Source organism: Hemiscyllium ocellatum, chromosome 10 (genome assembly GCF_020745735.1).
Source record: "Hemiscyllium ocellatum isolate sHemOce1 chromosome 10, sHemOce1.pat.X.cur, whole genome shotgun sequence".
Taxonomy (NCBI): Eukaryota; Metazoa; Chordata; class Chondrichthyes; order Orectolobiformes; family Hemiscylliidae; genus Hemiscyllium; species Hemiscyllium ocellatum.
In genome coordinates, this window is record NC_083410.1 from 15,805,578 (window position 1) to 15,833,143 (window position 27,566).

The 27,566-nt window shown below is 45.1% G+C and overlaps 1 protein-coding gene across 2 annotated transcripts in view; it reads right to left on the minus strand.

Annotated features, from left to right (window-relative positions):
• The window catches only part of smyd3 (SET and MYND domain containing 3), a 781,377-nt gene that overhangs the window by 92,544 nt on the left and 661,267 nt on the right, over window positions 1-27,566 (minus strand). For both annotated transcript variants that reach the window (XM_060831286.1, XM_060831287.1), the window contains one exon: window positions 24,284-24,394. In XM_060831286.1, coding sequence (XP_060687269.1) covers window positions 24,284-24,394 — 111 coding nt within the window. The remainder of the gene's footprint in view (window positions 1-24,283; window positions 24,395-27,566) is intronic.

A 27,566-nucleotide genomic window follows, 5' to 3' on the forward strand; every position in this document is an offset into this window, starting at 1 on the left:
GTGGACTTGGCTGAGTCCAAACCACAGTCCCAGCAGGGAAGCACTGCTCTGGGACTGTGTTTACTCTCTCTTCTCAGCCTTGGTCGCCCCAGGTTGAATGGCCACAGAGGTTGTGGGGTTGGTAGTGGATGGTGTGGGTGGGGAGGGAGTAGGGAGTGGGCAGTGGTTAGGATGTGGAGGATGGGAAGGGTTTACCCTTTGCCCACCTTGGTATGCAGGCTAGGTGTTAGATTCTAGCTAACCTCTCTCTGTCCATCAGTTTTGAACGGTTTCCAGACCAGGCAGTTAATAAAACGATCACTGAAGAGGAGTGATCTTTTGTCAGGGGCTGGGCTGTGATCAATGGGCCAGCTTAGTATCAGAAATAGCAGGAATGCAAGGACACACAGATGCATCAATGGGAAGGAGATGCCTTACTGATATTAAAGCCGAACTATTAATCCAAAGACCCAGGTAATGTTCTGAGGACCTGCACCAGCAGATGGTAGAAGTTGACTTCAACAGCAAATCTGGAATTAGGAATCTAATGATGACCATGTGACTGTTGTTGATTGTCGGAAACCCTTCAGGTTCACTAATGTCCTTTGGGGAGGAATCTGCCATCCTGACCTGGTCTGGCCTATGTGTGACTCCAGATCCACAGCAGTGTGGCTAATTCTTAACTGTCCTCTGGACAAATAAGATGGGCAAAAGTGCTGGCCTAGCCAGCAATGTCCTCATCCCGTGACCTACAAAGAAAGTCCACATCTCAGGAAAGGATCTACAGGCAGGGCCTTCCTTTATTTGAAAAAGGTGAATGGATGTCTTAATAATATTCACAACGCTGAAGGGTTTTGATTGTGTAGATACAGAGAGAATATTTGGTCGCGTGGGTAACAACCATCAAGAGGAGGCAGTCATCAAGAAATCCAATAGGGAATAGGGATGCATTGCTGGAGGTTTCATCAAATGACCCCTCACCTCTTAACGATATGGTCATCATTGGACAATCCCCAGGCCAATGAACTTTGATACCAATTAGAAAGGAAACAGGCTCTTTGTTACCAAATTGGATTAACATTGACCATTAGTCAGTCCTTTTACCCTGCTTCCAATCATCTGTAATTAATGCATCAGTATTTTCAAAATAATTGAAGAAACAAAACCCACACTATTGATGAATGCCCTTAAAGTTCTCTTCTGGGTGTCAGTCATTATGGTGACCTGGAGACTGTTAATTCCTGTAGATTTCTAGACAATTCTGGTACATTGCTAAGCCTCATTAGACCTGAAGACATGTCAGCTCTCCCTTTCTCGGGAATGGGAATGAGATTCTATAGAGAACAGGGATAAGGCAGAGGTTTGAGTAAACTCGGGGAAAGAGAACTTCAGCTTGTTGCGCTCAAAGAGTTTCCCTGTTCCTACTAAGTCGTCAGATCTCTCTTGTATTTCAGTTGGCATCCACTTTGTCTTCCATTTGCTGCATTTGTTCCTGCTGGCAGGAATACAGTACGGGATTTCTGAATAAAATTAGCAAGTCATTCTGACTGTGTTATATACAAATACAACATCAGCCATTCAAAGACGTAAGCCCCTCCATACTGTAGTTGTAGTTTGGGGACTGGGTTAGAAAAGGACAATAAAACATTGAGGAAAGCAACCAAACTGACAACAAAAACCACTATACATTGTTAAAACTCACACAATACCAGGTTATAGTCCAACAGGTTTAAATGGAAGCACACTAGCTTTCGGAGCTGATGAAGGAGCGTCGCTCCGAAAGCTAGTGTGCTTACAATTAAACCTGTTGGACTATAACCTGGTGTTGTGTGATTTTTAACTTTGTACACCCCAGTCCAACACTGGCATCTCCAAATCATGACTACTATACATTGCAATCACCATGACAACTGTTAGCCCCAGGGAAACCTGAATCATTAAAAATGTGCAATTACCTGCCTGTGTGTGAGGGAAGATGAATGGAAAGTGAAACATTTAAGTTCCAAATAATTGCTGTAGTAATTTCCAATACAAAATTATTCTCCTCAGAAGTGCTTCATTAGACGTTACATGTTTCTTCTTACTTCGGGGAAGGTTACACAGGAGAGACCACTCATAATCAACTCATTCAACCCAACTGTTCCATGTACATTTAGAGATTTCTTGGTGACTATTTTCTGCTGATGGCTTCCAGTTACATTCTTCCTCAAGAGGAGTGTGTCTCTGGAATGTGTGGCAGTTTGGATCAGTGGATGATGCCAGTATGCAGCCTTCAGGATGGATTTGGATCATTTCCTGAGCGTGGCAGATCACAAATGATCCAGGAGCTGTTGGAAACGGTTTTTCCCAATGTTGATGAGTGCCATTGTCATCCTTAGGAAAACCGCCACCATCTTGGGAGTTAAAGAGATTTAACTTGAATCTATAGTTGATCCTGAGTTCTTCAAAAAAATGCTACACACATGTATGTGGCCCAAGTCTCCACTCTGAACCCAGCATCAGGGACTTTCACATCAGGCTACGTGAAAATCAGAAATTTAACTTCCTGGGCAATTCCTGTGTGTCACGGTCCTGACACCCAACTCCCAAGCCGTGGCCTATCCCTGACAATCTAGAGGCCAGATGTAACTTGGGCCTCCACAAGTGCAGCAGTTTAATCATAATTGTGGTGGGGCAGGTGGGACTCTTTCAACATGCACCTTATCTCCAGCTCCAAACAGCACTCTTATTACAAACTACTTGTTTAAGTCAGCATTCAGCTTGCCCCGGTTGAAGAATCAATATAATCCCATTGTGAAATTGTAGGACCGAATTCCAAACCTCGCTTGAAGTTTAGAGTGAACTGCTGCACTGAATTATGATCTTCTCCTTCTGCCAGCCACATTACAAATCCTGGCTGTCGCAAACCTTCTAAACCCAGAAATAGTCGGAGATGAAGAGCCCAATAAAAATGTGCATCTGCCATCAGAGTGCATGTTTCAGTTAATAAACAATGTCCCCTTTCCTCCCTCCGTGGGAGAAATGAAGACATCCAGCCTGTAGGCAGCATCCAAAGATGACAAGTGCCAGGTCCAGAAATAAAGTCCATTTCTATTGTGTGTTACAATTTCTCAAGACAGTTAGCGGTTAAAATTTAGTCGCATAAGGAGATATCAAAAGCTTAGACAAAGACGTGACCTGAAATCGTTGCTGCTACTAGCAGGGGAGGGGTAGGGGTCAGCAGATCTGAGGAATAGTCAGGGTAGTGGTATTGTAGCAGATCAGCCATAACTGTACTGAACGGTGGAGTCCGCTTGAGGGAACGTTTATTCCACTCCCGCTCCTAGTTCTTCTGTTCTTAAGCTTTTTCACCAGTTGCTTTAAAATATCCTGATGTGGTTCTGGCAATCATTTTCTGATTAAGGTGTGTGAAGCCCCTTTCTAAACTTCAGGTCAGCATGATACCGGTGTTGTGGGAGAGACTGAACTGCTGCAGATTGAATGACACCCAGAAGGAGGGTGTTTGTGCTTGAAACGATGTGAGGTTAACAGATGGGAAGGAAGGTGTCTATGGGCATCAGGTTCTCCTCCAGTTCATATTTGTACTCCAGGGAGCAAATGCACCGTGAATTGTTCCCCCTCATGTTCTTGACCCTCTCTGTTGACCTAGCACGGCCAAGCATTGACATATTGTGCCTGTTGGTACGGTTCACAAGTGCAATGTTAGAAGAGGTGTCAGAACGTACACATCAGTGACTCCTTCTGCTAAGGTACCAGGGTCAGCAGGTCATTGATAGCCCCTCTGTCACACCTCCTCCCCCTTCCAGCCCACCATGGCACTCATCCCTCTGTCTAAAGGTAAACAAACGCCTGTCATCGACAGCTCATGAACACACATTGTGTTTACTTTAACCATTTCCCAAGGAACGTGCAAATTCCTGAAGGATTAAGCCCTTGTGACAAAATAAGCTGTGAGGTGGGTGCAGAGCATTGATGGGAGTGGGTTACATGTGGTCTGTCTGCAAAAACCATTGTCATGGGTGTATTGATTGAGACATTAAGGTGCTCTTTTACTTGTCTGCCTTCAGATTGCAGTGCAATACTCATCCCTCACTGTCTCCCTCCAAATATAAATTTCCCGAGCTCTCACACATTTGCACGCACACTTTCTCTCTCACTCTCTCTCTTTTTCTCTCTGAAGCCCTCTGCTCTCACTACTGGAGAAAGGCGAATGATGAATAAAGTTCCAGCGCTATTGACTTCCCACATCCTGGATTACTAATGACTGGGATTTCTCTGAATGTGCATACTCATTGCTTGCATCTTTAAGCCAAACAGGCAGCTCTCAGAGGGCCAGACGTTTAAAAAATACTCCACAGCCAACACATTTTATACCTGCTGTCAGGGAGTAGATCAATCACTGCCAACCATCACACTTAGAGCTTGAGAATTCAAACTATGCCCTTTCACGTTGATGCTGATCCCTGTTTCCCAGGAAGTGTTTTGCTCTTGAAATCCACATGGTATTTGGAAGCAATAAACATTTTAACACCAGAGCTGTCTATAGGACTCTCCCCCTCCACCCTCCTATTTTCTTTCTGCCTCGAGGGAAAACTCTTCTCCTCACCAGGTTATGGTTCCACACACTCTGCGTTCGCCACAGGGTGGTCACTCATCTGGTTTTATACTGGACAGTCCAATGGGTGTCCACTGGCTGACACCTGTCTGGTGTAATGGCCGAGGGTGGACATGCCTGAAACCTGCAGCCAAAGTGATTTGGCAGAAGGGTCTAAAATACAATGACTAGCCAGGACTGTACTGCTATTCTGCTCCCAGCAACGCTGCACTTGGAATGAAGTTATTATACTCAAACTCGCAGAAGAATGCGGTGAGGGTTTTCGTTATCAGCTGTCCGGTGTCTGCTGTGCCTCACCTCCAGCACTGGCCACCTTACTCACCTGAGTGAGCATTTTCCAACAGTGCTGTTCAATTGGAGAAGGTTTCACAATCAAACTGAAACCTATCTGCATCTAACATTTACACACACATGGGAGATTGGTCATGGGTCATTATCAGATCTGTATGTGACAGGGTGCTCACCCCCAGTGGGAAAGCCAGTCTGAGACTGTTCCTCATCATAATCATAAATAATATCACAGAAACAGGCCATTCAGCCCAACTGGTCCATACTCCACACAAGCCTAATCTAATCCAGTATGAATAACCTTCCATTCCTTTCAAGCAGTTTCCTTTCAAATGCATCTAAAGACTATTTCGTTCTACTTCTTCCCTTCTGGTGAGTTCCACATTCTTACCGTTCCTGGGGTAAATTTTCTCCTGAATTCTCCACTAACCTTGGCAGTAATGATTATATATTTATAGTGTTATGATTCCAGTTGATGGTATTGCTGGATGAGTCAGATACCAAAGTGAAGCCTGGCTTGAGAGACATAAATTGTATTTTTGCAAATTAGGTTACTGTGGTGCTCAGACATTGAACACATTCACAAGGGAGTTTCAATGTACTTTTAATGAAAGAACATCAGCTGCACACAAAAGGAAAAGCAAACTTTACACAACACAATAATTACTTGGAATAGTCTTAGCTTAAGCTTCAGAACTAAAGATTCAACCCTTTTACATTGACAATAATTGTATGGATACTCAAACCTTGGTGAAAGGTCACCTTATTTCCACTTCAGATTTCCTTGCTCAGCTGAACTTAGTTTCTTTCCGGCAAACCGCTGCATACGATCATTCCTGACTTCTTCAGTTAATGTCTTTTCAAGAAACCCTTAAACAAACTGCTAACACAGCTCATCTACTCCTTAACATGTTTTCTTTTAACTCATATATTCAACAGCTCTGTCGGAATAATTCCTCTCTGATGCCTTAAAGCCTCTGTTTCTGGAGCTTTTCTCATAGAAACTTCTAAGCTGCGTGTGACATTTGTTTTTCTGTGTTGACTGTTTCGGAGACTGCTAAACTGCTTCATTGTTCTTCCAGGCTTTTTGTGTTTAGATAACCTGCTTCTTTCTGACAAAAAAAGTTAGATACTCACTGATCCTTTAGATGGCTCTCCCTTTTCAGAATAACTTTTTTTTGTGTGCCATTGGACACCTTGTTGCTCAGCAACAGCCCAACTTTGTTCTCTTCTACTTTTATTTTCTAAGGCACTGAACTATTCACCTCAAGGTGTTCATATTAAAAGCCACATTCAAATGCATGTTAGCAACTTTTCAGGCAATCTACCAACACTCACAAAACCCACGAAATAATGCTAAAACTGTGTCTTCCCAAGGCAGACTCAAAGCCATACATTCCTCAGACCCTAACCTTCGAAATAACAATGTATCATGACCCTCTATCACAATCACCCCGAGTTTTGGTTTCCCCCACAAATGGAAACATTTTCTCTACATCTAGCGGAGCAAACATTTTTATAATGTTAAAGACCTTTCCATAAGGTTACCCTTCAGCTCTTTCCAGAGAGCACAACCCTAACCTGGGTAACCTCTCCTAATGGGTGTACCCACTCGGAAATGTGTGTGAATCTTGTTTGCGTGTTCTCCAATGCCCCATGTCCTTTACTTGAGTTGCTATAGCCTATCATACCTACAGGTGAAGCAGCCTTTGGACAGGACTGGAGGGTGGGTAGGGAAAGGGATAAAGGAGGAGAGGGAAGTGCGGGGGAGCAGTGTAGAGTTGGGAGCAGCTCTCTTTTATTCCTTTTGACTCCACAAGCACAAGAAAGTAAAATGAATGGCTTAACAAGAGACCAGATGGTGCCTTTACACAGTTAGTTGGCTTCCCCTAAAGAGCATCCCCATCAGCGAGTTAAAAATGCACTGTTGTCCAATGCAGGAGCTGCCAGGCACATACGGTTGGTTGGGAATCCAAATTCTGAGCAGTTCATGAAAAAATAGGTGTTATAAATACTGGTGTTGAGGGAATGCAGGTGTGCTTTAGCCAGCGGAGTCTGATTAGTAAAACACCAGACAAAAATACCAGACTACGTGACCAATGCACGTAGATAACTTTCTATTCAACCTGTTCAGAGATGCAATAGAGCCATAGAGATGTACAGTATGGAAACAGACCCTTCGGTCCAACCCGCCCATGCTGACCAGGTATCCCAACCCAATCTGGTGGGCTGGGAACTCAGTCAGGAAAGATGGTGACCAGCCAGAACCCCACCAGGTTTGCCCAAATTAAGTTTTGTGTGGGAAGGCTCAGGTTTGATCTTTCTGGCCTCCACCAACTGAGGCCCTTAAAGGGTCAACTAATGATCACTGACCGGCCTCATCCCAGGATAAGGATAAGCTGGACGATCCAACTGGTTATCCAGTGTTTTGTTCTGGGGTTGGGAAGTGGGAAACAGGGCTCTCTGTGGACGAACAAAAGCCACATGCCCTGCCTTTGCTTCAGATCCTCCTAATACCCACCTCTCCCCACCCCATGGGAATGCTACTTCCCGACCAGTGCTGTTAACTCGCTCTCCTGTCAGAACCTGGCTTGGAATTACTTCAATCCCAGCTCTCAGTGTGGGGAGCCTCTGCCCCAGGAGCCTAGGTCCCAGGGAAAAGGGGGAGAAAAGCAGCCATTCCATCTGGATGGCACTGGCCTGTCCAGTCCATGACGTGACAGGCTTTGCTGAGGAAAAGGGACAAGGGGTTCTCTAGCTGGCAGCGAAAACCTCTCGTACCCCCACGGGATTTCACCCTTTCTCTGCGCAACTCTTAAAATCCGTGCAGCAGCTGCCAACTCTCACAGTCAATGGTTTCATCTCAAACCCTCCACTGACGAGCGCTTCTCTGCTCTGCCCGCATACTTAGCTCACTCACTGCCAACTGTTCAAACAGAGCTTCCTAGATCCTCCCTTATTCCTCTGTCAGTCACCGCTTCCCAAATGATACTCAACTTAGGGATATGGCAAAATAGCTCCAACAATATGCAAAGGCCCTCCCAAACACTTGCCAAACAGTCACGTGGCCAAAGATGCAGCTACAAGGCTGTGGCTCATTAGAACCCTCCATCCTTCTCAAATCATCAACTCTAACAGGGCCAACATCCCCTACAATCATCCCTCTCTTGTTCCTGACGAGTTACAAAGAAGCTACACACAGTCCCTCTTCACTTCAGCTCAAGAGCTCAGGAAAGCTCAGTACACAGTCTCTTACTCTTAAGTTGACCCGACTGTGTAGTGAATTGCTTGATTGTGTGCCCTGTCTAAATTGCCTTCGTCCTCTAAGCTGCAGCCTTTGACATTACCTCAAGGGTATTTCCTGATTTACCTCACCTCCTGTTGCACACACTTTTCCAACCCCTGGTAGCATCCCCTGCGATGAGGGCCTTGCCCTCTTACCTTGACTTCTCCATAAAAGGGTGAACTTGTCCTGGTGCGCAAAGTGTTTACAGACATTTTGACAGACAAAGCCACCAGACACAAGCAAGCTTTCAGCTGCACCCAAGGCTAAAGGATGTCATGTTATTAAAACACTGCCACAATGATCACAGCCAGCAACATTCTCCACATTTCTCCTGGTTCTGATGGACTGTGCATGCCCCTATGTCTGCAGAACGGAATCCCAAGGGCAACACCGTGTCTTTTATTGAAACATTTGCTGGGACATTCACTGGTTATTTCCAGAAGTAGCCCTGCAGCACTCAGAACTGACAGCAGACATCTTATTCCATCGTTAAATCCGTACCGGCTCGGGTTTCCCATCCAAACTGCTTCTGCAGCAACGGGGGAGAGCTGCTGTTTTCTATTCATTTACTGGAATGAGAGCGTCACTAACCAGCCCAGCATCTATTGCCCATTCTTAATTGCACAGAGGGCAGTTAAGAGTCAACCACATTGCCATAGGTCTGCAGTCACCAGGCCAGACCAGGTGAGGATGGCAGTTTCCTTCTCTAAAGGGCATAAGCGAAGCAGATGGGGCTTTCTGATAATCAGCTCGTGTTCGCCATTGGACTCTTAATTCCAGATTTTTATTGAATTCAAATTCTACCATCTGTCGTGGTGGGATTCGAACCCAGGTCCTCAGAACCTGACCTGGGTCTCTGGATTAACAGTCCAGCAGTACCACCACCACAAGGCCACTGTCACCCCTATTAATGATAGAACCAACAGAGCAGCCCACAGGTGTGAGAATAATCTTTATACCCAAAGGATGAGATGATGTGCATTTATAAAGTATTGTTCACAACTGTCATACCTCTCAAAGTAATGTGCAACCAATAAACTACTCTTCAGGTGTGTTCATATTGCGATTTAGAAACACAACAGCTAATGGGTGCACAGCAAGTTCCCACCAAATGTTGAATGAGCGATAAATATCGTTGAACAATCCTGATGGTGCTAATAGTTACACTGACAATCAAATGAAGGTTATTAGCTGTAACATAGTTCATTTACACCTGCTAGAGGAAGCATTCATTCTACACAGGAAGCTGTTTTGTGCAAACATAAAGTATTCCAAGCCTCATGCTTTTTCTCAAATTGCCCAGAAGCACAGGAAGCCTATGGTTCCCAGTTATTTTCCCCATTGCAATGCCTCAGCCTGTTAGACGAGATTTGCAAACAAACCAGCCCTTTTCTTCCTGTAATATAAGTTATCGCGATCGTTTGAAATTGGGCATTCTTGCATTCGTCCTGACCAAGGTAAGATGAGAAGCTTCACCAGAATGTTGCTGTTTTCAGCAAAGGGTCAAGGTCTCTCCTGCCAAATGACCTATGTAGCACCTTTCACCTTTTTCTAAACATCGTGGGCAGGTGTGAAATATTCTGAGGCAATTTGGAAAAGACAGGGAGTTCCCGATCACTTCCGCCCCCTAAGGGACATCAATCACATTTATGTGAACACCAAAAGTGACTAAACCTCAAATAAAAAGCTGTGAAAGGCTGTGATAAGTCCTTGAGATGTCTACCTATGATAAAAATGCAATGTCTTCCATACATTGATCCCACATGGCAAACTTTGCAGCACTACAAGTGTTGCAAGTAGTCCTTTTTGCATTCTTCCTGTTTTACAGGGATAACGAGGGGAGGCAGTCAGGAAACACCATGTGGTGTGTGGTCCTCTCTATCCCCTGTTCTGGCACTGAACTGGCTGCACACTGGAGTATCACATTAACCAATAGCTGCTTCATTGTCCAGGCACACTACACTGTGTTAAATCACACAGCAGAATGAGGATTCTGTTCCTCCAGTCGCCATGGCAATAACAACATTCTGCATATTAATTGGTCACCTCTGCTTTCAGATAGTAATAGAACTGCAACACAAAACAGCTAAAGGTACTTTGAATTATGGGCAGGTGACTGAGCCTCTTTAAGAACGCGTAAATGACAGCAGAGAGGACGAGACTGAGATCACAGCATTTCTACAAAACACCAATGGAAACTGTGCTCAGGTTACAATGGAGGAAGAATTTTAATCCCTCTGATTTTCTTCCCCATTTCCCTTCCTCTCTTGAAGAAAACACTTGGCAAGAGGTTCAAACTGTTGCCCAGTCAGGTAAAGATGCCAGGCAATGGTGGAGTGATAGAGCCAGTACCTGATGTGGAATGTGTGTACCTTGATCAATGGAAGGCTGTGGGAGGGAGGGAGGGGCTATTACTCTGCACTGACTGGTGAGGAGCACATTTCTTAACCTGTTGGATACACCAAGACCAATTCTGGCCCTGCAGCCCAGAACTTTTATAAAGATACATCCTTTAATGAGGTGTGGGCATCACTGGCAAGGCAGTATTTATTGCCTGTCCCTAATTGCTCTTGGACTGAGTGGCTTGCTCAGTCAGTGCAGAGGGCAGTTATAAGTCAATTGCATTTCTGTGGGCCTGGAGTCACACGTAGGCCAGAGCAGGAATGGAAGGCAGATTTCCTCTCCCTGAAGGATATTAGTGAACCAGGTGAGTTTTTCCGATGATTGATGCAAGTTTCCCAATTACCATCACTGAGACTGGCTTCCAATTTGACATTTAATTAATTTCACCAGCTACCATCCTGGGATTTGAATTTCTGCCCCCAGAGTGTTTGCCTGGGCCTCTGGGAATACTATACAGTGAATCCTGACACCCATTGCCTCCCGGAGTGAGATACTATGGCCTTTCAGAGGGTGAAGAGCCAACCAACTTGCTGCAGGACTGCAGTCACATACAGGCCAGACTGGGTAAGGATGGCAGATTCCTGCCTTAGGGCGCTTTAGTAAACCAGGTGTGATTTTACAACAATCGGGTGATTTTATGATAACATTTCTGATGACTTGCTTCTTATGACCGATGTATTTAATTTGGCTTTATTTAATAATTGAACTAAATTCCCTCTAGCTGCTGCTGTTGTGAGATTTGAACCCAGATTTCTAGAGCTATGGCCTGAGCTTCTGTGATCCACACAACCATAAAAGGGGCAGACGTAGGCCATTCGGTCCTTCAAACCTGCACCGCCATTCAATGAGATTGTGGTTGATCTGATAACCCTCAACTCCATTTTCCTGTCTTTTCCCCTTAACCTTTGATTCCTTTATTGATTAAAGATGAGTCCATCTCAGCCTTGAATATACTTAATGGTCCACCCTTGACAGCCCTGTATAGAGCATAGAACATAGAACATAGAAAAATACAGCGCAGTACAGGCCCTTTGGCCCTCGATGTTGCATCGATCTAAGCCCACTTGACCTACACTAGCCCACTATCCTCCATATGCCTATCCAATGCCCGTTTAAATGCCCTTAAAGAGGGAGAGTCCACCACTGCTACTGGCAGAGCATTCCATGAACTCACGACTCGCTGAGTAAAGAATCTACCCCTAACATCTGTCCTATACCTACCACCCCTTAATTTAAAGCTATGCCCCCTCGTAATAGCTGACTCCATATGTGGAAATAGCTAAGCACTCCACAGATTCACATTCTCCGAGAGAGATGTTTTGTCCTCATTGCTGTCTTAAATGGGTGGCTCCAAAGGCACAGTTCTGATGAACCCAGCTGTATGAATAACCCTAATGTGTGTATGATCTCTGCCCTGCATTAACAAATCTAATTTGGATCATGATTGAGTTTGATCACCATCTCCCTGCTAATGTAATTTGACACGGTGGCTCAAGGGGTGGTATGGTGGCTCAGTGCTCAGCACTGCTGCCTCACAGCACCAGGGACCCAGTTTGATTCAGTCTCAGGTGACTGTCCGTGTGGAGTTTGCACATTCTTCCCGTGTCTGTGTGGGTTTCCTCCGGGTGCTCCGGTTTCCTCCCACAATCCAAAGATGTGCAGGTCAGGTGAATTGGCTGTGCTAAATTGTCCATAGTGTTAGGTGCATTAGTCAGGGGTAAATATAGGGTAGGGGATTGCGTCTGGGTGGATTACTCTTCTGAAGGTCGTATGGACTTGTTGGGCTGAAGGGCCTGTTTCCATACTTTAGGGAATCTAATCTAAACTAATAATCCAGAGGCCCTGGCTAAGGGAATGGGTTCAGGTCTTACCATGACAGAATTTAAATTCAATTAATTAATAATTATCGTGAAACTCTAGGTGTAGGTTTGCTCGCTGAAACTACCTCATTGTTGTTAAAACCTAACTGGTTCATTAATGCTCTTTAGAGAAGATAATTGGCCAGTTTTTTGTAGCCATACCTACACGTGATTCCAGACCCACAGCAATGTGGTCACCTCTTAAGCGCCCCCTGGCATGCCCTACAAAGTTGCCACGGAACAAGTCAAAATGGTTCAAGGTGGTGGCTGGCTACGAATATTTCAAGGGCAATTTTGAGTGGACAATAAAAGCTGATCTTGCTAGTGATGTTCATTGCCAAGGAACAATATTCAAATCAATGAGTAAGCTTCAACTTTGTGCCAGAATGGCGCTCACAATCTGAGAGAAGTGAACAGTGAACTGTATCCTTGGTAAGTGTAAAAGTTTCACCGAGGATTGACAAAGACAAGACCTACAGCTGGCACACAGTGGCTTGTAATGGCTATAATTCACAGCTAACAATGTAAAAGTTCATGTCAGGATCATGTACTAGAATTACAGCATCGTATCTTGGAGGGCTAAAGCTGTTCAGTAATAGCATGACGGTCAGGATTGTATATCACTCAGTCTTCATGCTAAAACCAGGCCCGTCAATGAGCACATGGATATGAGCAGCCCAGATGTTTTAAACACACTGTCTACCTCCTGACAGCTGGCCACATCAGAGATGCTGCAGTTCTGACCAAAGGCTGTGTTATTTATGGCACTTACGTAGATTGAAGGAAATGTTGCAGATCGAGTGTCATGTGTTGTAGTGTCGACATGTTTATCAAAGTCAATATGGTTTAAATAAAGAGAGAGGTTGTGGGTGTTATGCATCGTTTGAAAATCCTGAACTAGTAGAATTTGTCAAGAACGTGATTTAGAATGGAATGTAAGAGCTGGTAGAGGAGGTTTCTCTGCTCGATATTTGGGGAACACAATTCCCCTGGAGCTCCCCTTAACTTTAAACTCTCCATGCCTTCATTTACTGAGGTTTCAAACTCTTGAATTCCTTCCTTATACATCTGTGTCCCTCTCTCCTCATTTAAGGCATTGCTTCAAACTGACCTCTTGATCAAGCTTCTGGTCCCTGACTGAACATCTACAACTCAATATCAAATTATATCTGACAGCGTTGGCTACCAATGGTGCAAGGACAGGGATGAGCCATTGGCTTGGCTAAAATCACCAAACATGGAAGTAGTTCGGAAGTAGCCATTTAAAATAAAGGTCCTGTAGTCTTCACCTTCATAACCTCTCGCCCCCAAACACACCTCATCCAAGTCATCACATACCCTCCAAATAACCTTTATTCCCCCGACAGCAAGGTGTAGCACCCCATGCCCATCCACCCACCACACATTACACAGAAGTAATGAACCCTGTAGTGGCAATTGGATATGTTTAAACAAATATTGATAAGTAATTAGTTCTTAAGCTTTCACTATGTTAAATAGAAACCTTCTTTTACTACAGGGCAATAAAAGTGCCAACTTCCAGACATTTTAACAATAAGTGAACACACCCATCCTCTGTCAACAAATATTGTAAAATTCGTAGAGATCAAACAACCAGAGATTTCCAGCAAGCTGGAACTCAGAGCACAGCTATCCATTATGGAATCTCAGGCAAGCTTTGTCATGTTTTCCAGGCTATGCACCACATATCCATTAACTGGTTCGAACAGCTACTCCCCAGCTGCTGCTGGCCACACTGCTTGGCTGATCCCCATTAATTACACAATCTTTGTGTGCAGAAGGTTAGGTAACTTCAACTGCTTTGGCATTGAAACTTGAAAAGATCGGGATGATTGACTCGGCTATTGCACAGTAGTAGAGTGGTATTTTATAATTTATGAACAAATTACTTTTGAAAAAGTTTTTTGTTTCCCCCTCAGTGGGAGAGCTCTGCAGTGGTTCAAGAAGGCAGCTCACCCCCACCATCTCGAGGGCACCTAGGGACAGGCAATGAATGCTGGCCCAGTCAGTGACGTCCACATCCCACAAATGAATAAATAAAGAAAAAAACTCCAGTTGCGGAGTAGCCTTAAATAGCAATTTAATAGTCTCTCCATCGCTTGTGGGAGGTTTTTCATCACATCAAATGCTCCCTTCCCCCTGACCAAATGCATCCTGAAATAAATATGACCCTCTCTCAGAAAACAATTTATGTTTATTCTTTGAAGGTGGGCTTCAGATGCAAGTTTTTGTTTCTGCTTTTTGCTGCCTATCAGATTGAGAAACAGTAAATGTAACTTCTCTATTCCAAAATTAAGTGGAACAGAAAGTAGGAAACGACAGGCCAGTTAGCTCAACTCTCATTGCAGAGGAGATGCTAGCAGTTCCTATTAAAGTTATTATAGCTGGCCACTCAGAGAAATTCGACTTCCGAGACACCAATGCAGCATAAACATACTGTTCTAAGCGTCAGTGTTCATTTTGAGATAATTATACTTTATCAATTGTGAATCTGAGAGTGTTGAAAGGCTAAATGATTTTTGAACAAGCACTAAAACATGAGCATTAGGATTTAATTTCACACTCGAAATTAGCTTTTACCAATTACTGCAGCTGAATCACTAATCACATGCACATTAAAGTGCATCAGGTTTGGATTCATAGCCAAATGGAACAGAGTGACACCAGAGAGAAGGAAAACACTCAGATCCAAAACTTCCAAAAGATGAGAGGGTAATCTCCACCTATCTACATCAGGTGAGGTAGGAAAATGTGGTCAGACTTCCCATGGAGTTTATTTCGCCAATAAATGAGCATGGAGTAAAAAGTGAGGTCTGCAGACGCTGGAGATCAGAGCTGAAAATGTGTTGCTGGTTAAAGCACAGCAGGTCAGGCAGCATCCAAGGAACAGGAAATTCGACATTTCGGGCTAAAGCCCTTCCAAGGAACAGGAAATTCGACGTTAGCCCGAAACGTCAAATCTCCTGTTCCTTGGATGCTGCCTGACCTGTTGCGCTTTTCCAGCAGCACATTTTCAGCAATAAATGAGCATGCAGATTCACTCCTCACAATATTCCCGAAGCTTGCTTTTATTTACATGCTGTTGTGTAATTTCTGCCGGTTGTTTCAGGCATTGAACTCAGCTTTGATCAAAGGCGGCCAGCTGACTGATAACTGTCAGGTAAGGAAGTGAAATTCCACTTCAGTCATCCTGCAATTTTGAAGATGTCCGCACCCTTTACTTTTCCATGGGCTGTGTATACCACGGGCAAGGCCAGTACTTGTCACCCAGCCCTAACTGCCCCTGAACTGAGTGCACAGGGCAATTGAGAGGTAACCACATTGTTGTAGGTGTGCAGTCAAACACTGTGCAAGGTTTTCAGATTTCCCTCCAGTCAGTGCATCAGATGAGTTTTCACAATAATCAATGACAGCTTCACATCTCCATTACAAAGACAAATTTTCAATTCAAATAGTATTCACTGAATTTATATTACGCCAGTTGTGCAGGTGGGATTTGAACCTACAAGTATACATTCCACACCTTACACCCCTGGATTACTAGTCCGATAGTAGTATCACACACCATTGTTTCCTGTTTCCAGTTTTTAGGGACTGCATCCTACCTGAAACCATTTTTCTCTATAATGCATATTTGTTTTGTTGAGAATGAGCCTGAGATTAGTGCCCTCTCCCTTCCAGCTTTTACCATCACTGGGGGGAGGGGGGGTGGGGAATAGATTTGGGGTGGTATGACAGGCCTGAAGTCTGTTGACATTAACCATCAATATAGACATCGTGACTGTGCAAGCACCAACACATCACCTCAGTGGATGTTGATTGACTTAAGCATCCTTCCTTGATACAGTTAATTCATTCTGTCACAGGCCTGAGCCAGTAATAAACAGCTAGGCCTCATCTGTAACCTGGTCTCAGAACGTAAATTAGTGCACTCCTGCCACAAAACCTAAAAACATAGAAGAGTCATCTCTTCCAGAAATAAGATTTAATGTGAGAAATGTAGGACAGATGGCATGTGAAACATCTGTTTAAAATGCACAGCAGCTGTGAGGACACGTAGTGCACAGGCAGAGGTAGGGACTGAAGCAGAGACAACCGACCCCCTATTTTCATCCCGTACATGTGTGCTGGTCTGTCAGTTCATGCCTACTTCCAGTTGACTTTCAGGGGGAGGCTTCTGTGGATTGACTGCCACCTGTACACCAGCTAATTAAGATGCAGAATGCCGATGGCTGGTGCTCATCAGGCGGCACCTGGATTACCGAAATGGCAGGTGAGCTGCCCTGTTGAGGTTGGAGCGATGACATTGAGAACAGGCACCTGAGGTCTCCCAGAGAACAACAGAACTGGAGGCTCATTAAAGATTGTTGAACTTTTAATTCATTCCTTTATTTTCCTAGTTTAAACCAAAAAAACTTTATTGTTAACTATATCCTTATTTCTTTATTTTTCTAATTATTGTATGAAAAAATTTTAAACTCTTACTACTTTGAACCAATGTCTTTTTTTAACTCCTTGGTCCCTAAGATGGTGTTGAGTGTGATGACATTATACACTTTTCACTGTGCTCCTGTACTTGAGTTCACATGTCGATAAAATCTCAATCTAAATCTGGATGCCATAGTGATGGCCTCTGTGAGGCAGAGATGTACTTTGCAACGCAGCCCAGCGTGAGTTTACTGCGGAGTCTTGAAAGAGCATCTCTGGGATGTCCCAGCATCCCCCGTCAGCAGGTGCGGCCATCGGAGTTTCCAACTCTCCCACCCCCAAACCCCTCCAGGTGCTGCAAGAGATGCCTGCTGTCCATAATTAGACAGAGCTCACTGAAAAGGCCTCTTGACTGGCTGCGTCCTCAAAACTCTGCCCCCAGGACCCTCCCCAGACCTGTTTCCTGACCTTGGTATTGGGATTAGAACCCTGGGAGTAAAGCTCAGTGCCAGGTCAGTGGTTCAGAATCAGTTAAATAGATGTTATGGAAGAAAAAGAGACTAAGGAGCACCAGTAGGTCAGGTGTGAAGGGCAGCTAATCCTGTTTCTATCTGATATAAGCCAGACTTGAATTTATATAGCATCTTTCACAACCTAAAGACATGTCAATGCATTTTTCATCCAATTAAGTACCTTACTGAAGTCAGTCACTTGTTATATATAGAAAACAAAGCAGCTAATTTCTACACAACAGGTTCCCATAAACAGCAATGTGAGAAATATGTTACATTTAAAAAGTGCATTAATTGACAAGTCAACATGGACTGAGATATTGAGGAACGCTCCCCCACCCCCCGTTCTTCAAATGAATGGATCTTTCCCATCTACCTGAGAGGGCAGGCAGGTTTAACATTTCACATCTGGTAGACTCCCTCACTGGGGCAATGCAGGAGGTTTCTGGAGTGGAGCTTGAACAGATTCAGAGGCACAGGTGTTACCCAGTGAACCTCGGACCACATTGGCACAGCACCAGCTGAGACTCTTTAGGGCGAGCCGCACTTTCTGATTCAATCTCTGAAATAATGAGAAGGCTCATTGGTCAATTCACCATTCCCCATTTGTTGGAGGGCACTAACTCAGTGACTGGGGGGGTTGAAGGTGTGCAGTGTCTCGCTGGTTTAATTCTGCCCATGCTCAGGAGGACAATGTATTAAGCTGTCAACACATTTTTACCTCTGGTTCTGGCCATAAAATTGAGCCCAGGTGGCAAGCTACCTGAACAAAATGGCTATTTATAGCTCAGTTATGACAAGCGTTGAGCAATTAATCATCCAGTCCAGAGTCTGCTCAGTGTATCACTAAACTCACTGAGCTGTGAAAGGTGCTATAATCAGCAAATAGAAATGTTCTCTGGCTTTCTCTCCCTCTTGCTGTGAGCGGCCAAGCATTGAGCTATTGCTCATCAGAAACACAAGCCAGACAAATGCTTTGACCGACAGGATGTAAAACATCGAGCCGATGGCAGTATTGATTTTACAGCAATGTTCTGGGTCTTATACAGTATACTTTCAGGTTCACTGTACACTGCCGCTACCCAGTGAGGTTCACCGTACACTGTCTCTACCCAGTGAGGTTCACTGTACACTGCCTCTATCCAGTGAGGTTCACTGTACACTGCCTCTACCCAGTGAGGTTCACTGTACACTGCCGCTACCCAGTGAGGTTCACCGTACACTGTCTCTACCCAGTGAGGTTCACTGTACACTGCCGCTACCCAGTGAGGTTCACCGTACACTGTCTCTACCCAGTGAGGTTCACTGTACACTGCCTCTATCCAGTGAGGTTCACTGTACACTGTCTCTACCCAGTGAGGTTCACCGTACACTGCCTCTACCCAGTGAGGTTCACTGTACACTGCCTCTACCCAGTGAGGTTCATTGTACACTGCTGCTATCCAGTGAGGATCACTGCACACTGTCTCTCCCCAGCAAGGAACTCTGAACACTGCCATTACCCAGTGAGTAAAAAGTGAGGTCTGCAGATGCTGGAGATTAGAGTTGAAAATGTGTTGCAGGTTAAAGCACAGCAGGTCAGGCAGCATCCAAGGAACAGGAGATTCGACGTTTCGGGCCAGAGCCCTTCATCAGGAATGAGGAGAGGGTGCCAGGCAGGTTAAGATAAAAGGTAGGGAGGATGGACTTGGGGGAGGGGCGATAGAGATGTGATAGGTGGAAGGAGGTCAAGGTGAGGGTGATAGGCCGGAGTGGGGTGGGGGCGGAGAGGTCAGGAAGAGGATTGCAGGTTAGGAGGGCGGTGCTGAGTTGAGGGAACCGACTGAGACAAGGTGGGGGGAGGGGAAATGAGGAAACTGGAGAAATCTGAGTTCATTCCTTGTGGCTGGAGGGTTCCCAGGCGGAAGATGAGGCGCTCCTCCTCCAACCGTCGTGTTGTTATGTTCTGGCGATGGAGGAGTCCAAGGACCTGCATGTCTTCGGTGGAGTGGGAGGGAGAGTTAAAGTGTTGAGCCACGGGGTGGTTGGGTTGATTGGTTCGGGCGTCCCAGAGGTGTTCCCTGAAGCGTTCTGCAAGTAGGCGGCCTGTCTCCCCAATATAGAGAAGGCCACATCGGGTGCAGCGGATGCAATAGATGATGTGAGTGGAGGTGCAGAACGCTTCAGGGAACACCTCTCACCTGCACCTCCACTCACATCATCTATTGCATCCGCTGCACCCGATGTGGCCTCCTCTATATTGGGGAGACAGGCCGCCTACTTGCAGAACGCTTCAGGGAACACCTCTCCCCAAGAGATCCTTCCATATCCGACACAAATTCACCTGCACCTCGGTTGGAGGAAGAGCGCCTCATCTTTAACCAGCAACACATTACCCAGTGAGGTTCACTGTACACTGTTTCTACCCAGAAAGGTTGGCTGTACACTGTCTCTACCCAGTAAGGATCACTGTAAAATGCCGCTACAAATGAGGTTCACTGTACACTGCCTCTACCCAGTGAGAATCACTGTACACTGCCTCTATCCAGTGAGTCTCACTGTACACTGACTCTACCCAGTAAGGTTCACTGTACACTGTCTCTTCCCAGTAAGGTTCACTGAACACTGCCATTACCCAGTGAGGTTCACTGTACACTGTCTCTACCCAGTGAGGTTCGCTGTACACTGCCTCTATCCAGTGAGGTTCACTGTACACTGTCTCTACCCAGTGAGGTTCACTGTATACTGCCATATCCAGTGAGGTTCACTGTACACTGCCTCTACCCAGAAAGGTTTGCTGTACACTGTCTGTACCCAGTAAGGTTCACTGTACACTGCCACTATCCAGTGAGGTTTACTGTACACTGCCTCTATCCAGTGAGATTCACTGTACACTGTCTACACCTAGAAAGGTTTGCTGTACATTGTCTCTCCCCAGTAAGGTTCACTGAACACTGCTGCTACCCAGTAAGGATCACTGTACACTGTCTATACCCAGAAAGGTTTGCTGTACAATGTCTCTATCCAGTGAGGTTCACTGTACACTGCCTCTCCCCAGTGAGGTTCACTGTACAATGTCTCTATCCAGTGAGGTTCACTGTACACTGCCTCTCCCCAGTGAGGTTCACTGAACACTGCCTCTGTCAAGGGAGGTTCACTGTACACTGACTCTATCCAGTGAGATTCTGTGAAAACTACCGCTATCCAGTGAAGCTCACTGAACACTGCCGCTACCCAGTGAGGTTCACTGTACACTGCCGCTACCCAGTGAGGTTCACTGAACACTGCCGCTACCCAGTGAGGTTCACTGTACACTGCCGCTACCCAGTGAGGTTCACTGTATACTGTCTCTCCCCGAAAGGTTTGCTGTACACTGCCGCTCTCCAGTGAGATTCACTGTACACTGTGTCTACCCAGTGAGGTTCACTGTACACTGTCTCTACCCAGTGAGGTTCACTGTACACTGCCATATCCAGTGAGGTTCACTGTACACTGCCACTATCCAATGAGATTCAGTGAACACTGCTGCTACACAGTGAGGTTCACTGTACACTGTCTCTACCCAGTAAGGTTCACTGTAAACTGCCTCTACCCAGTGAGGTTGACTGTACTCTGTGTCTACCCAATGAGGTTCACTGTACACTGTCTCTACCCAGTGGGTTCACTGAACACTGCCGTTACCCAGTGAGGTTCACTGTACACTGTCTGTACCCAGTGAGGTTCACTGTAAACTGCCTCTACCCAGTGAGGTTGACTGTACTCTGTGTCTACCCAATGAGGTTCACTGTACACTGTCTCTACCCAGTGGGTTCACTGAACACTGCCGTTACCCAGTGAGGTTCACTGTACACTGTCTGTACCCAGAAAGGTTCATTGTACACTGTCTCTAACCAGTGAGGTTCACTGTACACTATCTCTACCAGTGATTTGGAGGAACTGGTGTCAGACTGGAGTGGACAAAGTTAAAAATCACACAACTTCAGGTTGTAGGCCAATAGGTTTTTTTGGAAACACTAGCTTTCGAAGCACTGCTTCTACAAAATACGTTCAGGTTCACTGTACACTGTCTCTATCCAGTGAAGCTCACTGTACGTTGCCTCTATTAAGCGTAGCTCACTGTATATTGCCTGAAGGAGCTGGGGTTCACAGTATGCTTTCTGAACCCAGTCAGGGTCACTGCATACTTTTGTAATTCAGTGAAGTTCATTGTGTACTCCCTTCAGCTAGTGAGATTTACAATCTCCAATGTACCGTGTCATCTACCTTCCTTTCCCGGTGTGGCTAACATGCATGACTCCAACTTCACCGGAATGTGGTTGATGATTGATTACCCTCCAAAACAGTCGAGCAAGGCACACAATTCAAGGGCAGTTAGGGATGGGAAACAAATACAGGCCTTATCAGTAACCCCACATTCCAGGAAAGAATAAAGAAAATCCTGTGATCCCTAGCACCTCCAGTACCTGGGCCCTGCTGGTCAGTGACTGTGGCCCTGAAAGTGGTGTTAATTTTACAGGGAAAGGAGAAGCTCAACTCCTGCCATTCCCACTGGCTTCCTCTCTTCAGCAGAGCAGCAGGTTACAGAGCCGTGCTCTCGACTGACACTCGTCAATCCATTGGCCCCCTTCATTCTGTTGGCTGTCCCTGAAGCCCTGAAGATAATGAAGAAGCAGCTCACTCACAGTGAATCGAATTGATTTGAAAAGCCATCCTGTCTGATTTATTTGCGAGGAGGCGTTGTGCGTCTGAGCAAATAAATCTCTGGCCAGCGTCCAGCAACACACAAAAAAACAACTTTATTGGAATCCACTTCAATCCCTGGTTGATCAAATGCTTCCTGCTAAGAAGATGTCAGTGTAGTGACAGCACATCTCAAGACATCACTTCAACACTTGCTCGGTGACAGAGAATTCTTTCTTCTTCATAAATAATGCTTGAAAGTAACTCATTACAACACTCCTCACCCACCTCATCGAGAGACAGCCAGTATCTCACTCCTGGCGTCTGTTTGATGTTGCTGGGCTCTCTGGTATTGAGGCCATGGACTTACAGTGTCTGGAACTGAGACTCCCTCCAGCTCAATCTACAGTGTATGAAGAAAGACTTGCATTTACGTAGCATCTATTTCTCGATCTCAAAGCTCATTTCTCTTCCTGTTGCTGTAGCGCAGCAACTTTGTCAGCCTTGCTGAGATACACATTTGGAGGAGGTGAGGCCATTCGGTCCCTCAAGCCTGCTTCACCATTCAATATGGTCATAGCTAATTTGATTTCAGGTTCAGCTCCACATTCCCAATACTCCCAATAATCACCAACTCTCTCATTAGCGAATGGGTTTGGTTAGCCCGGTTGGTTGGAAGTATGGCTTGCGCTGCAGAGTGACGCCAACAGCACAGGTTCAATACCCGTACTGGCTAAGGTTACCGTGAATCAGAGGCTCCCCACAGTGCAGAAAGAGGCCATTCCTCCTGTCAAGTCTGCATCAATCCTCGAAAGAGCATCTTACCCAGTCACAGCTCCTTCCCTATTTCGTGGCCCTGCACACACTCAGCCTGCACACCCGTGACACTATGGGCAATTTAGCATGGCCAATACACCTAATGTGTACACCTTTGGATTGTGGGAGGAAACAAGAGTACCCGCAGGAAACTCACAGGGAGAATGTGCAGACTCCACACAGACAGTCACTCCAGGCTGGAATCGAACCTGGGTCCCTGGCGCTGTGAGACAGCATTGCTAACCACTGAGCCACCAGGCCACTCTACGGTGTTGTCTTCTCAACCTTGCTCCTTGCCTGAAAAGTGAGGACCCTCAGGTTAAACTCATCGTCAGTTGTCTCTCTGTAATGCGAGAGCAGTCCTATGGCCCTCTGGGACAATGGTGTCTTTATCATTTGGTCATGAATCTATCTATTTCAGCACTAATTATGATTGGGGATGATTGGGGAAGCAATTTTCACTGGCCAAGATCCCTCAGAATAAACATTTCCCTTTCCTCCAAATTATATGCGAGACCCTGTATTTTAAACTGTGTTGCTATGTTCTGGTCTCTCCCACAAGGGGAAACATCCTGTCCATAGCTATGCTGTCCAGACCCCTTAGGATCTTACATGTTTCAGTAAGCTCACACCTCACACACAAGCCCCCACAAATGTCAATGTGATCATGACCAAATGATATGGGGTTTATTTTAGCTCATACACTGGGAAGAAGTGACCTGTTCCTCTTTGTAATAGTACTGTGGGATCATCTATTATGGAGAGAAATATATCTAGTTATCATCTTTTGCAATCACTAGCTGTCCCCAAAGTGTTTTACAGCCAGTTAAATACTTCTTAAAGTGTTGCTGATATTGTAGGATATTCAGCAATTGATTATGATACAGTAAGATCTAATAATTGCCACATCAACCTTTTTATATTTTAAAAAAACAGCACTAGTGACAAAGCAGCACCCCCTCAGTGTCACATGGGGGTATCGGGCTATGCTGAGGTCTCTAGAGTGGAACTTGAACGCATAATGTCCTGATAACGATGTGAACCACGGCAGACACAACATCAAATATTTATAATCAAAAATGAAAAAGATGGAAAAGACTTTCATCACATCAACTTGAGAGCGGGATGTAAACTCATTTTTCCCGTGAGCAACAACATTGATGAATCCTGACCCACAACACCTCCCACTCTCCTTCCCTGACATTACAACCTGTTCCAGCATCCCACCTTTCCAATGCAAGAGTCAATAAACAAAATTGTTTAAGCGTTTTAGACCTAATGCAACAAGACACCAGAGCCAATGGAACAGGTGAAGTGGCCTTCAAACAGAATTAAGCAAAGCTGTGGGTAAAATGTGAACACAAGAATCAGGAACCTTGACACGACCAACTCCCCAAGTAACTCAGACATAACAAACCTTTTCGGCTGTCTCACATCGTACACAATCACATGTAAAGCAGTACTGCGTCTCTAACTGTCTCCGACGTTCTGGACTTGTGGCCATCACATCAATGTAACTAATGGTCAGCTGGAGGGCAGAAGGAAACACAAACAGTTGAGCCTAAACATTAATAACTAACATTTCTTATTATCTAAAATAAAATCCCCCAAGTTGGGGTTAGTTGCCAACATCCTGCAATCCATCTGCAAGCTGACATCTTGTCCTACAGAGTGGTGCTAGATAACCATCTACATGTCAGATGTAGTTCATTCACTAAACACAGTCCTTCTATTTAGGACTGGTGTCCCATGGGGATCTGCACTCAAACAGAGACCAGACTGCCTTTTCCCAACCTTGTCCTATCGGCACATTTATCTTGGGAGTGGAGTCCCGCCCGTGTCTGGGGAAGACTGGACCTGCTGAGGAAGACAAGTACTGTTGGGTTACACTCCTGGAAGTCCCAATATACCATATGCCATCTATTCAAGCATTAAAATCTGTCAGGATCATGATTGTAATGGTGGAGTGGGCTCAAAGGACCAAATAACATAGAAACAGAGAAATTAGGAGCAGGAGTAGGCCATTTAACCCTTCAATCCTATAGCTCCATTCAGTGTGATCATGGTTGATCATCCAACTCAGTCCCCTGTTCCCACTTTCTCCCCATACCCTTTGATCCCTTTAACCTTACGAACTATCTAACTCCTTCTTGAAAACATTCAATGTTTTGGTCTCAATTGCTTTCTGGTGGCAGAGAATTCCACAGGCTCCCCACTCTCAGGGTGCTACCTCGGAAATATATTTTTTTCCCTAAAAAAGCTCGCAGATTCCCCTTAGTTCTACTCTCAGTGTATCAGATTGAATAACAGTTATCATAACAAAACAGCAATCTGTACCTTCAATTACTTTATTGCTGAGAAATGCGAATTATTGATTTAAGTGATTGAAAAACATAATTCCTTGAAAGTGGAGTCACAGGTAGGTAGGATGGCGGAGAGGGTATCTGATACGCTTGTCTTTACTGATCAGAGTATTGAGTATAGGTGTTGGGGCGTAACGTTGCAACTGTACAGGTCTTTGATTAGGTCATTTTTGGAATACTGCATTTAATTCTGGTCTCCCTGCTATAGGAAAGATGTTGCTAAACTTGAAAGGGTGCAGAAAAGATTTACAAGGATGTTGCTGGCTTGGAGAGTTAATGCTACAGGGAGAGGCTGAATAGGTTGGCCTATTTTCCTGGCTGAGGGGTAACTTTATAGAGGCTTATACAATCAAGAGGAGCGTGGATAGGGTGAATTGCTTAATGTGTTTCCGTGCTGTACAGCTGTATGACATAGAGAGAGAATTGCATTTATATAGCACTTTTCATATCCACTGGACATGTCCTAATGTTTTACAGCTAATAAACTACTTGGGAAGTGTAGCTGCTGTTGTAATGTAGAGGAGTTCAAAACGAGAGGGTACAGGTTTAAGGTGAGAAGGTAAAGATTTAAAACAGACCTAAGGTACAACTTTTTCACGCAGAGGGTGGTGTGTGTATGGAATGAGCTGCCAGAGGAATTGGTGGACGCTGGTACAATTACATTTAAAATGCATCTGGATGTGTATATGAACAGACAGGGCATAGCGAGGTGTGGGTAAAATGCTGGCAAATGGGACTAGATTAATTTAGGTATTTGGTTGGCATGGATGGATTGGATCAAAGGGTCTGTTTCCGTGCTGTACAGGTCTATGACATAAAGAGAGAATTGCATTTATATAGCACTTTTCATATCCACTGGACATGTCCAAATGTTTTACAGCTAATAAAGTGCTTGGGAAGTGTAGTTGCTGTTGTAATGTAGGATATGTGGAAGCCATTTTGGACACAGCCAACCCCCATCCACAGCAATGTGATAATGACTGGATAATCAGCTTCGATGATGTCAATGGGATGATACGTATTGGTCAGGGCGCCAAGGATAACTCCCCTAACTTTCTTCAAAATTGCACCATGCGATCTTTTACATCCCAACCAGGCAGATGGGGACTCAGTTTTGATCTCTCCTCTAACGGCACAATGTTTCTTTTAAATTCAGGGAAGAAACTTTCGGTGACTTTATCTTACCAGTCAGAGATCTTGTCCTGTAAAATATGCAAAACTTTAATCTGTTAAGCTGGGGCTGTGTTTATCTTCTCCTGTGTGGGATCAGTCAGAGGTTAATTGCTATCTGTGAAGGAAATTTGTCCTAGCAGCAGACATTTGAAAATTTCTAATTCTGGGTTACATGAAATCAGTATCAAAATCTGAATTGTCTTCAATTCTCATCTTTGCAGTTTGGACCTGTTTCAAGAGTGGAATGAATCATAGAATCTCCCCTGTGTAGAGTCCACACCAACCCTCCCTGGGTCACCTCCCTACCTTATCCCTGTATTTCCCATTGTTATTCCACTTACTATTCTCATCTCTGGACACTATGGGCAATTTAACATGGCCAATCCAACTGACCTCTTTGGACTGTGGGAGGAAACCGGAGCTCTCGGAGGGAATCCACGCAGACTCGGGGAGAATGTGCAAACTCCACACAGTCACCTGAGGGTGGAATCGAACCTGGGTCCCTGGCGCTGAGAGGGAGCAGTGCAAACCACTGAGCCACCGTGCCGCCCAAATGTGAGAAATGAACAGCTGAGTGCTGTCGGTGAGGTGGCTGCAGCTTCTCAAGCTTCTCCCGATATAAGAGACCGAAAGCCATGCAGGAAGCCAGTATCACTAAGATGCATGCTGGGATTTGGATATTGCACTCACTCTGGAGTCAGGAGGTCATGGTTCTAAACCCCACTCCAGTGACCTGAACTCCAACTCAAAGTTGACACTCCAGTGCCACACTGAGGTGGTGCTGCCCTGTTCTGGATGCTGCCTTTCTGAAGTTAAACCAAGGCCCTGCCTTCTCCCTCGGGTGGATGTAAAAGATCACATGACACGATTACGAAGAAGTATAGGGAAGTGATCCACGTTGCCATAGCCAATATCCTTTGACTGACATCACAAAAAATTACAAATTATTTGGTCAGTATCACATTGCTGTTTGTGGGAGATTGATGTGTATCCTACATTCCAACAGTATCTACACTTCAATGGCTGGAAGCTAGGATGTCATGAAAGGCGCTACATAAATGCAAGTGTTTCTTCTTAATACACCAGGGGAAGAACTGGCGCGGCTCTCCGCTTTTCAACAAACCACTGGTTCTCTTTTACATGCCTGGCTTTCAGATTGTTCAC